Source organism: Lissotriton helveticus, chromosome 9, assembly GCF_964261635.1.
Source record: "Lissotriton helveticus chromosome 9, aLisHel1.1, whole genome shotgun sequence".
Lineage (NCBI taxonomy): Eukaryota > Metazoa > Chordata > Amphibia > Caudata > Salamandridae > Lissotriton > Lissotriton helveticus.
The window spans coordinates 1,153,738,958-1,153,756,136 of record NC_136070.1 but is presented as its reverse complement, the minus strand read 5'-3'; the positions used below and the strand labels follow the sequence as shown (position 1 = coordinate 1,153,756,136).

Sequence of the window (17,179 nt, the reverse complement as noted above, 5' to 3'; positions counted from 1 at the left end):
ATGACAACCTAAGAAGAAAATGTAAAGGTCTGTTTACAGAAAGCAAGCATTTGTGGAAGAATACTGGATCAATGGTAAACAGCTTTGCTCCACGGGATGGCCAATGACATGCTGGACAGCCTAAAACAAATAAAGCCAGCAAAACGAAAGCAAGCAATTGTGAGTTACAAACCACAAAGCCAATGTAAAGCAATGGGTGGAATGCATTCCCAGGGAAGTTTTCAGAATGTCCCCAAAGAAGACTTTTCACAACCAGACAGGCTTCGAATTAAAAAAAGTACTAGATAGGCTTCAAACTAAAAAGGTCTCTTTGTTTAACAGAGTGTGCGTAGGTCCCTAAAGTGGCCAGCTGTGCTACGAAATACAAATACTATTAGCCAGATCTATCATGTCTTTGTTAAACATATGCCCCCTGGGTGGAGAATAGTACTGAAAATTGCAGCTCTCGTCTGACAGAATCTCATGATCATTTAATTGGCCAGCTCAGTGAGATTCTGACTAGAGTGGTAAAAAGATCAAATGCCGCCCACAAATCTAAAAAAACTGGTAGTTCTTGGTATAACCAGGAATGCCGGAGAGCCAAATCAGACTTAATTATTGCAGTTAGGGAAAATTCACCAGAAAATGTTAAAATCAAAAGAGCCCAGTACAAAAGAAGTTTACTTTTGGCTAAAAAAGAATGGGACGAGAGGGTATGGTCTGACTTGTTAGATGCTTGCAAGCGCAAAGACCAGACCTCCTTCTGGAGCCTTATTGCTAGTGGCACCAATGGGGCGACAGAAACCAAAGATAGATTTCTTGAGGAAAGTACTTGGGTTAGGCATTTCTCTCTATTATATGCTTGTGCCGATCCAGGTGAAAATAAAGACCTGGCCAATACGCACATAGATTTGGTATTGCATGAACCCCCTCTTGTATTTACCTTGAATGAAACACTCTTAGCAATTAAAGCAGTCAAGCCAGGAAAGGCCCCCGGTCCGGACGGAATACCAGGGGACCTCTGGAAGCACGAGAACTACATTTGGGCTCCCTACATCAATTTATTATCTAATGAAATTGCCAGTGGAGCCTCTGTCCCCGGATCTTGGAAGGGGGCAGAGATTGTAACATTATTCAAAAAAGGCGATAGGTCGAACCCTTCGCACTATCGCCCTATCAGCTTGATCGATGTGTTACAAAAATGTTTTGCCCGTCAACTTCTTAGTCGACTTACTTCATGGATTAATGATCATTCTATTTTTACGAAGTACCAGGCTGGTTTCAGATCAAAAATAAGCACAGTGGACCAGGTTTTTAGATTTTTATGTTTAGTCTGGAAATATACTATCATAAGGAGCTCCCACATATATGTGGCCTTCGTCGACTTGAAAGCAGCCTTCGATATGGTTCCTAGGGCAGACCTATGGAAGAGACTAAATAATATGGGCATGCCCGGAAACATTTTACAGTTACTTATCAGGCTGCATGAGAATAATTATGCACGAGTCAGATGGGGACCAAAGGGGGAGCTAAGCGAGAAAATAAATATATCTAAAGGGGTTAGGCAAGGGTGCGTAATGGCACCTACCCTATTTTCCCTTTATGTTAACGATATTCCTGACACCCTTTTGGGCTGCGAGCATGACTCTCCCAAACTGTGTGGTGAAGCCGTTCCGGCACTATTATTTGCAGACGATACGATTTTATTTCTCAGACACCTAGAGGACTTCAGAATCTTTTAAATAATTTTAACTTGTATTGTCATGACAGGAAATTGGAAATTAATTCCTCTAAAACAAAGGTCATGACAATCAATCCCCACAAAGGTTTTAATAACGTTTTTAAAATAAATGATGAAACTATTGAAGAAGTCCCTAATTTTAAATACCTTGGTATCATTTTAGACAGTAAACTAACATGGAAAACACAACTAGAAAATGCAAAACTGAGGTTGACTCAAAACCAGTTCCCAATTCTAAAAAAGCACAAAAACAGTCACACCAAATCAGTTTCACCGGCCATTGAACTATTTAAATGTAAAGCACAGTCATCTTCTCTCTACGGAGCGGACCTTTGGGGTTATGCATTGAAGGATACTTTTTTAGTTCGTGAGAACTCCTTTATTAGACAGCTCCTAGGTCTACCTGGCTCCACACCACTGACCTCCGTATTGTGGGACCTTAATTTCCGACGCACAGATGCCTTTGCTTCTCTTCGCCCGTTGCTTTACTGGGTCCGCTTATGGTCTACTGAGGAGTTGGTAGACTACAGAGAAGCACTGCGAGAGATAATGGTCATAAAAAATAGCACTTATTTGCCCTGGTTAGTGTATGTTGAAAGATGGTTTGGAAAATTGGGGCTGAGTAATTTTTGGTCAGACCCTGACTCGCTAACTAATAGCTCAAAAAAACTTCTGAAACGAAGGTATTGGGAGTTTATAAGTGGCACAGTGCTAACTAATCCTAATATAGGAACTCTGACCTCAAAATTTTTGGAGATAAAAATGAATATGCGATTGGAGCCTCTCATGGATGAAATCTACCCCCCGTTTGCTAAAAGCCTATATCTAAAATTCAGGTATGGCATTTTGCAAACGAGAGACAGGACGACTAAATGGCACTGTAAAAAGGGTGCAAATATGAATACTGATCCAGTCATATGTGAGCTTTGTGAAATGGGGTTGAAAGAGGATGAATCTCATGTTTTATTTATATGCCCTGCATACCTTAACGCAAGGAAAAAATGGTTAAAGCCTTTATGCAAAATGTTAGGCCTTTGCCACATTAGGGTTGGGCTCAGAATATTCAAGGGAGACACCTCTCAACCGATAGTCTTTAGCCTGAGCCGTTTTCTCTTATGTGTAGCACTGATTAGAAACAAAAAAGGTCTTAAAATTTAAATTCTATCTATTTTTACAATGTACTTTTTGTTGGCTTGAACTGAATTTATAAGCTAAGTGCAAGGGCAAAATGAACTGGTTAACTCAACATGATATGTTTACTAAATGGTAAAGTGTGCTTGTCTCAGCGATCCTGGTGCATCCTTTATATGGAATATTTTACTGTTTTATGTTTATTTTATATTTATTGAGTGATCTTATCAGATGAGGTAAGCCGATTGTGATGAAATGTCTTCCAATTTAAAAATTTCTGGGACATGTAAAAGAATCACGTGCTGCTAATTGTACTCTAATTTAACTGTGATGTTGTATTTTCTTTTTATTTTATGTATTGTATCTTATAAGGTTTTTAACCGAATAAAGATTGAAATTGTTGTAAAAAGGTCTCTTTGTTTAACAGACTGTGGTCTCCAAAAGGAATGTTCAGGCCCCATTGCAACTTCTTGGAGTAAAACTTGGTATACCTAAAGATATATTTTGCAATTTTTAGTATGCTTATACAGGGACAATATATCTAATACTTGTATATAATTTATATATGTATATATGTAAATACAATTTAAACTGCACTGCTGGTTTATTCTGCATTTTGTGATATTTAAAAAACGGATTGTGTTAGAAATTGTGATCATTTTACATGAGAAGAAATAACTTATCTGTTTGCAAAAGCGTTAACAATATAAATGGCTGCAATAGTGAAGTATTTTGTCAAATTATCTATATTCACACAATATTTGAACTGCATTTTAAGTCTGTGGTCTTTTAACCAATTTCGTATGAACATTTTGGTTTAACTTGCAGTGCCTAGTTGTATATTAATCATCATTTCAAGCCGGGTTGAGAGGAAGGGGATAACCTCCAAAACAGCTCTGGAAGGTTAAGGTTCGCTCAACAGATCTTAATTTACAGAAATATTTATTGAATATATATTCAGTAATAACAATAGCGTTTTGGCCAATTTATAAGGGGAAATGGTATTTTAAAATGCACAATCTGACCCTATTTTAGGTCTGTGTTTGAAAACTGCCACTGTCAGCCAGACCTATCTATTTAGTATACTTTGGGTCTGTCCCTTTCAACCTTTGACTTTTTTGACCTCTTTTAGGCACTGACTTGAGACTTTGTACATTACATTTTGGTTCAGCCAATGGAGTGTTCCTCTTCCACTTTGTGTAATTGGTGGTTTGAATGTCTGATTCCCCCTCCGAGGCTGATGTCTGGGGCTAATAAGTGAACACAGACACCATCTTCAAAAGAACCTCCCTGCCTCCCCGAAATAAAAAAAATATGTATAATAAATAATTCCTTGAAGTTGACGTAAATGCACCACAATATTTGTCCGGCGTTATCTAAAGAAAAAAAATCCGCTTTTGGGGATAGAAAAAACGTATACATAGAAAATGTCTACAGTGTTTTTTTAAACAAAATTCAATAAATATTACAGAAGATTTACATACATGGTTACATCATTTTCAAAGTAAACACTTTGTTTATTTTCTTGATTGCATTGCTTTATTGTGAAAAACGCGTTTCTAAAACATTTTTCCTGGCACCATGTTTGTGAGAATGAAAGTGGATATCAGTTGTGGGAGCCTACTCACTAGGCTGGTATTTTCTAGTTAAAGTTTTTCTATTACTGTCACGTTGTTATTTTTCGAAGGAAAACATCCAAACACGCAGAGGCTGCCTCTTGTACTAGCTACTAACACTTTTTCACACTGCATAATAAATGAATGAATGAATCCGCAAATCTAAAGTGCTGCTTTTTTACATGTATTACGTACTATAGTGTCAATAAACAATCAAGGAAGTATGTTTTTACAATTTTTATGTTTTTACATTCTGATTGATTTTCATGATGAAATAAATCAATTGTATATTAATTAATCGAAGAGAATGCTGCTTTAGACAATTTTAGACAATTTAAAGCATCTAACTTTTTTTCAGTTTTGTATACCACTTTATTTGATCTGAACAGACCTATTACACTCGAGCCCAAAATAGCCACATTTGTCTATTACTTCATGTTCTACAAGAGATAAATGACTGCAGCTCACATTGAGCTCACTCCCCCAACAGACATACAATTACTCTGGAATGCCCTACACCATACAATCTGATGTGGAACACCTGCACGCACTTCCCAGTAAATCTAATGCCCTTGTGCAAGCTAAATGAGCAACTAACTTGCCTGGAAAACCAACAAAAGAACGTAACACATGGTCTCAATAATATCATATGGAACCAGAGCTTGTATCTGAACACTGCTCATCACTCTCCCTCCCACATGCAGCAAAGGACAACTCCTAAGACAAACCAAGACACAGTCACACATCTGGACCATAACACCTCTCAAAACAAAAGCTCAGATGCCCAGAAGAAGGAACACTACAATGTCACTGAGGGATGCGGGGAGGCTTGTTAAATCATCTTACCTGGAACCTCTTAAAATCACCTCCTTCAAGATCGAGGTTATTTTGGAACTAGGAAGAAACTCCACACCAACGAGAATGATCAGGCCACCAGCACACCTCATCAAAATCCCTATTATTTCCCCCCTTCAGAGCCTAAGAACTGCAAAGAAACCAAATGTATGCTCATAACTGCAGACCAACCAAGCATGCAACAGAACTAGCAGAAGCCATCCTGAACTGTGACATTGATATCGCACTCCTCATAGAAACTTGGCTAAATGAATCCTCTTACCTGTTTATGAACACGCTAGTCCCACGAGGGTTTTCAATCATCAAGAAAGACAGGAAGGTCCGCCACAGTGGAGGCATCACCATTATCCACAATTGGGTGAAACAGACACCTTTACCACAACACATTTGAACATCTCAGCACCACCATAAAGATAAAAGACAAAATGACTATAAGCCCTCACCTACTCTACCACCCACCAGGTAATGTACGCTCCTTCAGTGAACACCTAGAAGATCTGAACAAACACTGCTCACTCTCTCATGTCAACAACATCATCTTAGGGGATCTCAATCTTCACTGGAAAGATGAAAGATATTCTCTAATCCAATACTTAAAGGACAACTTACTCAGTAACAATTCCTCCCGCTTTGCAAAGCTCAAACCCACAACAAAGAATCTACCCTGGATGCTGTCATAGATCAGGAAAAAACACTAACTATTGAAAGTATCCTCCCCGTTGACTGGTCGGATCACCACATCATTCTGTTCCACAACACCAATATGTTCTACCATGCAACTCACGTACATAAAACTCTTTGGTGGGCGAGAAACATAAGGCAAACCCCACTAGCGGACCGCGAAGATAGAATGGGATCACTACTCCCCCATATCAGATAACCTCTCAACAACCAAACTCATCACCCATTACAACTCAATGATGTCCTCCATACTGGACCTAGCAGCCCCTCTGAAGCGGAAAAGGGTGAAAAACACACCCTTATGATCCTGGTTTAATAAAGACCTCAACACTGAAAGGAGAAAGCTTAGAGTGGCAGAAAGGCTCTGGTGTGCAAATCCACCCACTGCCCACTTGGAACAACTCAGGAAGGAACACAGGAATTACAAAAAACACATCATGAGTGAAAAGCCACCTTCTGTTGCAGCGCTATAGACAAGGCCTAAAACTACCCCAAAGAACTTTTCAATATCATCAAACAACAAACCTCCAAGCCAGGCCTAATAAACCCTCAGATCTCCAAAGAGCGGTGTGACAACTTTGCCAATTTCTTCAATGATAGAATCTCGAAGTTCGAGCTCTCCCTTAAAGATGGCAACTTGCCATCCAAGACGAAGCTCCAAGTCCGGAAAGGAAGATAAAAATCTACCCTCCCACTCCACAGCCACCCTATCAACAATCACTCCTCAGGGCAATAATGGGAGCAATTGAATCCAAGGGCCCCACACACCTCCCATAAGCTGGAAGGTATTCAACTCACCCTCGAAGGTGGACACATCTGTTTCTTTGGCTACATCCAAACCCTCCTCCAACCATGTGGACGCCCTCACATCATCCCTCACAAAAAAGCTCAATCACGCCCTTACTCCCATCTCGTCCAAGATTATAAACAGCTCCCTGATGACTGGAGTGATGCCAGACTGCCTCGAACTCGTTCAAGTCACACCAATGCTCAAAAAACTATGTGTAGACCTGAACGACCTTAATAACTCCAAACCTGTATCCAACCTCCCCATGCTATCCAAAACTCTAAAGAGGTGTGTTCTCAAACAACTAAACCAAAACATTGTCAAACACAATCTCCTCGATCCTCATCAATCAGGCTTCAGAAAAGGATGCAGTACAGAAACAGCTATTCTGAACATCATAGATGACCTCCTCAAATCCCTGGATACAGATCGACACCCTACTCCTCATTCTGCTGAAGGCCCACAAACAAAAACCCATGCATGCTCCTTCTCAAGCAATGCCCCAAAAATCTGGAACTCCATTCCAGTACTTATCAGTACAAACCCCTCCTTCATGAGCTTCAAGAGACAGCTAAAGGTTCTCCTCACCAATCTATATCTCAACCTACAGGACATCAATTGCCCATCTAGACATGATGACCTCAACCCTTAGATCTCCTTATACCCCTTCCTTGATTTTTTTCCCCATCGCGCTCAACCCATGGCTTGTTTAAATTTGATTGAACTTTTCTAATTATACACGTTATTCGATGAAGCTGTACTGATGTCAAGCGCTCTGATACCCATGGGTCTTGCCAGTGCTATATTAATCTCTTAATTAAATAAATTATATTTACTAGTACAATTTTCCTTACACTGAGTGTTTGCATGGCATCAATAAAGCCTCATAAAAATGCTGGTCTAGATTTCTTGTGGGTTCATACTTTGGTGAACCCACAAATATACTTGTGTCTGTGGCAGATAATGTTTGTTTCTATCATGGATTACTGCCAGGTATGACTGGCAGAGATTCATTGGACACCACCAGTCTGTTTTTCTCGCCACCGATGGTAAGTTGGTAAGTCTGCATTGCCAGAGGGCAAAGAGAAATCTACTGGGTGTGGTGAGGACCGCTGTGACATGCAGTGCCTTCCTTTTCTCTGAGTTCTGCCATGGCTGGAATCAGGTGGCAAAAGTGGAAAACAGCACCACGGGATACTGAAACCTTTTCCTCTCAATTCAGCAACCCAACAGAAAAAGTAATTATACATGCTGTGTGTCATATCAGAAGTCAACTGATGAATCAAGATATAAAAGTGTTCTATATTTTAAATCTTTCTATTGATTTACAATAGAGTATTGAGTGTGACCTTAATGCATTTAAAGCAAATGAACATTTACACAACACACAATGACAACTGTTTTTTTTTTTACCATTTAGTAAGCCATTTTAATTAGTGCCAAACTTAATGCAACTCATTTTATTAATCTTGGAAGTACAAATGGAGTTAAATTCTCTAAGACAGTGGTTCCCATCCTGTGGTACAGGGACACCGGGAGTCCACAAAGCCTTCTCAGGGGGGTCAGCGACTACTTAGAAAATTAAACAATATTAACAGATCAATAAAGAGTATATAAATAAAGAACTTAAATATAAAATGTAAAAATGTAAAAATGTAAAGCACTGTAAATGTGAGGAATTTGAAATTGGAGGCTGCAAATTAGGGGGCCGATAAGAATTGCGGTGTTTCCGCATCCTCCGGGCCGGCGGAAGTGTTCGCCGGCCCGGAGGATGCGGAAAAACCGCTGCGGAGCCTTAAAAGACCCCCCGCCAGATTAGGATGGCTGGGGGGTCAGGAAGACCGTCCGCTGCTTTTCCGCCGCGGTCGCCTTCCGACCGCGGCGGAAAAGCTCTAACATGTCTGGCGGTGTCTATCAGACACCACCAGGCATATTAGGATGTCTGCAGTTCTATGCCTTTCCACGGCGGCATTTCCGCCATGGAAAGGCATACGGACTTTTGTTTGGGGGCCCGTTGCGGGCCCCCAGGGGTGAAGGGGGGTGGTGGTTGCACATGGTACCTATGGTACCCCCCTGCCTTTGCGGTGCCTGCCGCTTCGTGCATGCAAAGGTAAACATGCATCGTCCGCCATCCTAATAGGGCCTTAGTATTCTCAGATTGATTCATGGAAGCAGTGCAGGTACATCAAACATACTATAGTATGGATGAAGAGTGGCCTCAATTGAATTCAGAAAATCTTCAACCTTTCTATTAAAATGTAGATTTTTTTTATGTGTTTGCGAATTAAATAAAATGTGTCATTTTTGTACTTGTTTGATGAATGTTTTTTGTGCATTTTTTGTGTATTGCTTTGCGGTTCAAATCATTGACAATGCAGAGGCCAGGGTTCCTGGCTTCCAATAATGATTCAGTGGGGAGGGGGGTCCTTAGATCCCAATAATGATTGAGTGAGGGTCCCCAGGTTCCGGTATTGATTAAGTGGGGGTCCCCAGGAGTCAAAAGGTTGAGAACCACTGCTCTCAGGGTTCAAACTTAGGCCTCACATTAGATACAGCTGTTTGCAGTGGGTGCATAATGCACCTGAGATATTTTTTACAGGCTAGAACCCTGTGCCCGTGCCTTGGAGCAGGGAGGTGGGTAATATGAGGATTTCCACTACAATTATATAAACCCACAGAGCATTCTTACCGGGATATGAATGTATGACCTGTATATTGCACACAGTTCTGTGCAGCAAGTGCATCAGCCCTCTCTACTATTTTGTCATGATTCAAAACTGTAACCACCAATTTACAGACAGATCTCTGCAGTAAGTGAATTTACAAATTGAGTTTTGTTACCTACATCATACTCTGTAACTAGCTAGGTAATCAGAGCTCTACCCATTAAAAAGTAGCAAATATACACCTGTACCCACAGGTGTGGATTTACCCCTTTTGGAAATTCACGAACATTCCTAGCAATACACCTAGAAGGCTGTGCCAGGCACAGGATCACTGTCGGCTGGTGGGATTTGAATATCGTTGGGCGCCTCTTGTATGCTTTTAACATGATGTTTTTGACTTTAGTACATCCGTGCATATCATTATACTGAATGGCGTTTATTAACAGCTTTAATAAATGCCTAATATAGTGAAATAAACTGATGTACTAAAGTAAAACGATTGTACGTCTTTATTCCTCAGCATACAATCAGATACTGCCCTTCTGATTAAGTCTTAACAGTTAATACCCACACCTTAACACCTCCCAGCACATTACATAAACGTCTGTTGAGTCCGCCCAGAACCACAAGGTTCCTAGTGCACATAGTCTCGCAACATTACAATATGAACAGGTGTACTAAAGTGTGACACTCCTGCATGTTAAAAGCACACAAAGGGAACACTTTTAAATACCGTAATTACTTGCTTTAAACAAATAGGGCCTCATTTATGAGAAGTGACGCAGCGCTGTGTGAAAGCAGCGGTGCGTCACTTCTCAGTGCGGCTTCCTTGCGACATGATTGATGCGTCATATTTACTGTATGACGCATCATGTTGCAAGGAGTTACAGAAATTGCAGTATTTCTGACGTATCTGTATGACGTAAAAGTGACGCATTGCTGGAGTGTGTCACAAAAGTGACGCAACTCCAGCAATGTGTCCTTTCACATGGGGCAAGGTACTGTCATATGACACCCCAACGGCCTCTGACTCCCCTTTAAAGAAAATCTACATAGCGTACATAAGTAGATGGGTAACTAAGCTGCATGTACAAAAGCACATTTTTTTCTCTGCAGGCAAAATATTTTTTTCTTGTAGAGAAAGTCCTTCCCATACATCCCTGGAAAACCTGCGAGTGACCAGTTACCCCTTAAAATCTTGGATGAGGGGTAAGTTTCCATCTATTTGGGAGAGTTGGCAAGGGTTTGACTTCAGTTTGTAGATACTCACATCACAAAGTCGCCATGCTAACCGGGCTGTGTAATGTCCACTTTCCACTCCTTGCAAGGGATGTATTACTGAGGAATTTGTGGTAATCCAATTAAAGCTGTCAGGAATCCTTTTGTAAAATCCTGGCAGGCATAAATGGAGGTGTTTTTATGGCTGTAAACTGATGTTTAAGGGAAAAATACCTTTGTGGATCAGGTCCACTGATTTCTGAAAGAGATATCTTAATATCCAACGTTATTTTAGAATGCAGTGTTGTGGTTAATGTATTCAGGAGCACAGTTTTAAAAAATAATTCATATGCACTGTAGGCTCAGCGCCACTGACTGTGTCCCTGCTGATTGTGCCCCATATCTAATGCTGTCCTAAGCCCAACACCACCCTCACCTAAATTTGTTGGTACCCTAAGTGAATTGATTTTATTTCCATCTGTGGAAATACCTGGAAGTGGCACATAGCTAAATGGAGGCTGCCTTAACTTCCACCCAAGAAAAAGAAACGAAAGCCTAGCTGGAGAAGTGTGGCTCACTGGTTAGAGGAGGCAGACCCGGACGCTGAGATCAGACCCGGGACCAGGGTTCAATTCCCGACGCAGCAGGGTCTTGAGCCCAAAAATGTCCACGGACTCGGTAATTCTCGCTTCGGTGCCTACTTGATTCACCAGTTCACACTCTGCGACTCTGGGCAATAGCTTGCTTAATCTCCACTACGGCCCCCCGCGGCGGGATGCCTGGCTTTCACCTTGGGGATACCCAGTAGGGGCTATCTCACAGGGAAAAACCAGGACGGGTTCCCAATGCAAAGCGCTTTGAGACCTGGCGGTGATATTGCGCTATATAAAAACCCATCCATCCATCCATCCAGCTTTACTAAGAATTTGCATCGGCGCAAAGCAATGCAAATTCTTGCAAGGGCATTTAATTTCCACTGTAAAAGTTATTTTGCGCTGGAGAGGTGCCCTTTTCTCAGTGCACAAGTCATTTTGGCTGCTTTCTTTTAAATGAGTGTTGCTGGAGTGTTGTTAATGGAGCGGGTCAGCGCAAAATCCTATGGGCTTTGACACAAAGCCCAACCTACCAAGCTTGTTGGACAGGATTTGCGTCTTTCACTTATACCTCCTTGAAGAAGGCCTGGCAAAGAGAAATGTATCATTTCTCCAAAAAAAGAAAAAAATACTTGTTGCATGTGCACTGAAGCACACAGTACATGTCAAATGTACTAATTTTGCTCGCAACACATCACAGGACAGTAATGTTGCTGTGTTGCATGAAACGGAGAGAGGATATCAGCTCTTCCCTGCCCTCATGCACTTCAGGATGCCTAGCGCCACACACCCTTGCACCATAGTGCAAAGATGTGTGTCTGATTGTGGCAGGGAACACGCCGGGGTTCTTTTGCACCCTCATCATGGAGCTTGGCAGCCAGGAAAAGAAATTAAAGTCAATTAAGAAAGAGGTAAGCAGAAAACAAGATAAAGGTCAGGAGGAAGGGGCCACAGAAAGAGAGGAATGGCAATTATGAAGAATAAAGGAGAACACTCCTTAAAATGTAAATCTTACATTGACACTGGAAAGATAGAGAGACTGGCAATCAGAAGCAGAGGTAGCCAAAGAAAAGGAAAGAAGTTAGGATAAAGAATTGGACTAGAGTGAGATAGACAGATGGAAAGAGTATCTTAGACAACAAAAATCATCCATTTCCTGCACCCCACGGGTTATTTAAATATATTAAATCCCGCTTCAAAACATTTTAGGTGAGGGGAATAACTAGTTAAATATATGGTTCATTTAGGGTGGATATTTTTATGTTTAAAAGCGAGTAAACTTTGTACCAGCTGCTTAGCCATTATAGTTTAATAATAGGAGATTTACCATTTGCCATCCATGGGAGACCCATTTCACTCAAAATAGTAAGTAGCGCTACTTTACAGCACAAAAAAAGCTTTGCGCTGGAAAGTAAACCTTAATGCTGAACATTACGCTGGTATGCGGCACTTTTATGAACTTCAGACCCAGATTTACAAACATTTTGCACTGTTTGAGTCACAAACCAGCGCAAAATTTTGTTTGTTTTTGCTCTGGAATGCTCCCTGAAAGTAATACAAAGCGATGCTTTGTGTTACTCTGTGTCAAGGGGGTTTCTATGGGTGGTGCATAGACAGTTGCTTGAAATAAACCATAGTTTTTAACTCAAAATCTTATCTACTAACAATAGTAGACAGAGGTTTGTGCCAGAAAATAACACCATGTTGAAAGAGGCGTTAAAAGGAAACTTGCTTTTATTTCTCCTAACTTTTTCCACTATGCATGTGTGCTGCACTGTACAGGACACATCCAAAGTGGGGAAAGTTTTAAAGCTAGTTGAAGAATAGTATTTTGTACAAAACCTAAGGAAGACTCACGCAGACGTGCTTACACTATGGTGCCAAGGTGAATGCAGGGTGCTTGGCTGCCTGATTGTGCATGCGCTAGGGAGAGAGCCGGATAGCGCTTTACCGCTTTAGATATAGCGCTTTCCTGCTCTCTGTCTCACGCACTGAAGCACACCAGTTTTGGGTGCTGGGCCAGTGCATTAGTATATCTGGGTCTGGAGGTCGCAGTGATGCTGGTTTCTTGAAAAGAGAACAGGATTGCATCAAATAATTCCTCTCATGAAACGTGTCTTCATTTTAACATATAATTTAATTTCCTTGGAAAACTGTTTTGTATTCTCAGTTCCAGTGCCTGAAATGGAAAAATAGAAGTGCAGGCACATAGTACCTGTTTGTTTATGAGAAGTGCCGGTAGTCTCCAATTAAAAGTATGTCATTTCTCTTGTGAAGTGCCGGTACTCTCCCTCTCAAAATAAACAAGCATTTGCAATGGAATAGGTTTCGCATTTAAACTGGTTTAAGCTATTGGCATTGTAAATGACAATGCCTTTTATTTCTGTTTTAAACACTAAAACAAAAAGAAAATGCTTTGTTATTTGCAATGTCAATAGCTCAAACTCACGTAAATGTGAGACCTATTGCATTGCAAATGCTTGTTTTTTTGCAGTTTTATATAGCGCACTCAACCCAAAGGTATTGTATAGCTTTACATGAGCACCAGTTTTATTACACAAGGACACATTAATTTTTGTAGGCACAAAGTGATTTCCGAGAATCACATGATTTTAAGCCCACGCCGGGACTCAAACCTAGTTCCCCAGTTTCGAAGTCTGCAGCTCTGGCAGTTACGCACTTCAATTGATGGCAGTCATAGGAACTAAGACTACAACTCCCAGAATGCACTTTTCAATGACTGCGCACCATTTAGGCAATAGTAACATTTATTTACAGCGCTTATAAACAGCAAGTGTATGATACAGAGCTGTATAAAGTTATTACTAATGATAATATTGTGATATGGTCCCTCTGCCTCCAGTTGTATCAGCCCCATGACCTAGCCTTAAAAAACGTAAATAAAAGGGCATTTAGCACAAAACAAATTCCGAAACCCCACATTGTAACTTTAAAGAGTATCCTTTGTCTGGCCTTTGTACAACCTAGGAAACCATGAAATGTAATAAAACTAACAGGCAAAGTTTTAAGCAATTAACTTTCTATTGCTCTTAGTTAATTCACCCGGAAGCAGATTAAACTACCACTGCATGCCCAGAAACACCTGGCCCGAGGTGGAAACATCTGATTCCATTCAGACCCTCGAACGGTGACGCAAGTTTCATGCAGCACGGGCCCAAGGTAGGCCGCGGCCGCGCCATATTAACAATAATAATAGATAATGAAGTAATGCGCGTGCCTCTGGCCGGACCTGGAAATAGAAGCCTCCTTCTACGCACCCGCCCTCCTCCCTCCGCACGCCGTAGCCAGGCAAAGGTCACGCTGCCCAGAGGCGCTTCCGTCGCCATGGCAATCCTGCCTCCATCAAAGGGTCCTGGGATTCCAGGTTGGTGGGAACAGGGGAAAAGATCTGAGGGGGGACTGGACTGGCTCAATCAAAAGGGACGAGGGGAAACCCAGGATAATTGCCCTATCCGGTACAATCGTTTACCCTGCCCTAACACACATACACACTCGCAGTCCTGCAGCAGTACAAAGACCCTTTCAGGCCGGGACCACCTCACAATGTTTTATTTTGTCTGTTTCCTCTCGGCCAGGAACGTGCATAACATTTTTTTGTTTTATAAATAACTTTAGCGTCGCACAAGGTAAACCGAATGCAGATTGCTTAATAGCGATGAAGAAAAATCCCAAATTGAGCCTGGATATAACAATACAAATGTTTGCATCAGCATTAAATGAGCAGGGGGAATGGAGAGAGGAGGGGGCCTGTGCGATTCCCTTGCGAGAGCGAGCCAGGGGCACATGTGTTTGTAAGTTAGTTACAAACATATGGAGTCAAGCAAGGGAATCGCCAAACGTGCACTCATTGCCATTGAAGGCAATGGAACGCGTGCACATTTTTGCCCAAAAAGGGGAACCGATGGCTTAAGGTCTCTTTCCTATGCAGCGCGAGACCTAAAAAGTACCGGTACTCTGTATCGGACAGTACCGGCCCATTTAAAGCACTGCTCAGTTCCTTAAAAACAGGTTTGGTGATATTCTGTCACTGACAGGGCACGAGTCGGGGGTACACACGGGTGGACGGCGTCCACCCACTTATTTCACAGGGAGGACGCTGTCCACCCTGCCAAGAAATTGGGCCCCACTGATAAAGATGCTGAATTCGGCCCGGTGTAATTTCCAAATACCGGGACACTTTCAGGAGCACCTGCACGTTGTTATCTGCTTTCGATCGGCAACAACGTGCGGGCGGGGACCTGGCTCCTCTTATTTCTAACTCCTGCTGTCTTTTAACAAAGGCCCAGTCTGAGGGGTCATCAGGCCTCCTTTTGTTCGAGACTCCTGGCTGGCAGCAGTCAGGAGACTTACACCCAGAAGAAAATGGAGAAGAAGTGAAACAAAGGCTCACACCTTGTTAGCACTTCACACATACTTAAGAGAGGCAGCTTTTCACTTTGTTCAGGTGCTGTTTAGGAGATATGCCTGCACTGTAAGAACTGCAGATGTGTTGGTCTTTCCCAGTATTTGCACAAAATAAATAGTATTTATATAGTGTTTACTAGCCCTGAGGAGGCGTAATAATTTAAATATCAATTTTTTTTCTTTTAAAGCACTATGGCTAGAGAAAGCTTTACGCTGACAAAAGGCAACATTGTTTTATGTGTAGCGTACAAAAGTGTGAATCTTCTGCCTAATTCAGTAAACTCGAAATGTCCTCCAACGTACTCCTGATACACCTGCTAAATATGTATGTGAGGGCTTAAGATCTGATGTCACTTCTTGTGATGCCACTTCCTGTGATGCCACTTGCTTACTGACTAGCCAGGTTAGTCCCCCACTTCTTTTTTTAGGACTTGTGACCTGGTAACTGAACTGCATTGCTTAATGTAAATGTAAACACATCGTTCGCTTTACTTGGAAACGTGTCAAAATTAAATGTTGTTCTTTAACTTTCCGGAGCGTTTACAACTCTTAACCTCTCCCTCAACAAATAATCAAGTAAAAGCTTTAATTGTGTGCCTCCTGTAAAACAAATGTTCCGCCACTTTGAAATAACAGCGTAAATCCTGCAGGGGCGGAGTAAATTAGAATTCAAGTATTGGGAGGTGTGATCCTGATCAGGGGAGGGGCTATGCTCATCACTTTTGAGCCCTCTTCCCCCCTCGGATCAAATGAGCCCGTCTCCTCGGTCGGAATCAATCTCAGAGAGCAGACCTAGGTTGACGAGCGCCTCTAGCGTTGGACAATGGAGGTGCGCAGACTCCTGGTCACCGTGCTGCTCTTCTGTGCAGGCTGGAGCCCGAGAAGCAGAGGCGTGGATGGGGAGCAGGTGACGTAGCGCGATAGCACGGTGCGGCTGGGAGGGAAAGGAAGCGCGGGATATGGGTGTGATGCAACGGGACCGGTGAGGAGGGAGGGAGCCTTGAAGAGGTGGCCGGGGCGGAGATGGAGATTTAGAGGACTGGGACCTTCTGGTAATAGGAGGACGTCAAGGAAAAAAGGACAAAGTGGTAAATACGCCTTACAGTCTTCTAGGTTCATAAACTGAGTACCGTTACATGTAACCAGAAAGAAGTTTGGTGTTAAGCAAAATCTTTAAAAATATATATACATTGCAAACGAGCGTAAGGGACACGCTGGAGAAGAGGGAGGCTTGTGAGAGGTTCTCCTCAGAGGTGGACTCTACTACAAGTGACTGTGAGGCGGGGGTGTGGTTGGAAAACGACCATGATGAATGTTGCATGTCTGTCAAGTAACACTGTTACAGAAAGGCATGTCACATTTACAAATACAGACACCTGCTCATTTTTGTAAGTAAATGAAGTTGGGTGTCTTCTTTGGCTGCATATCAGGGTCTTGCTCTGTCACCTCTCCTAATGAGTGGCAAAGAATAGATTTTCCAACCTCTG

The 17,179-nt window shown here is 42.0% G+C and overlaps 1 protein-coding gene across 3 annotated transcripts in view; it reads left to right on the top strand.

Moving 5' to 3' along the window:
- IL17RB (interleukin 17 receptor B) overlaps positions 1–17,179 on the top strand; it is a 321,832-nt gene that overhangs the window by 145,342 nt on the left and 159,311 nt on the right. Inside the window, exon 1 of one of the 3 annotated variants that reach the window (XM_078661589.1) lies at positions 16,421–16,599. The exons of 1 other annotated variant lie outside the window; for it this stretch is intronic. In XM_078661589.1, the coding sequence (XP_078517715.1) occupies positions 16,516–16,599 (84 nt within the window). In that variant the 5' untranslated portion in view covers positions 16,421–16,515. Of the gene's footprint in view, positions 1–16,420; positions 16,600–17,179 lie in introns of those variants that run through there. One more of the 3 variants, XM_078661591.1, reaches the window with a different exon arrangement.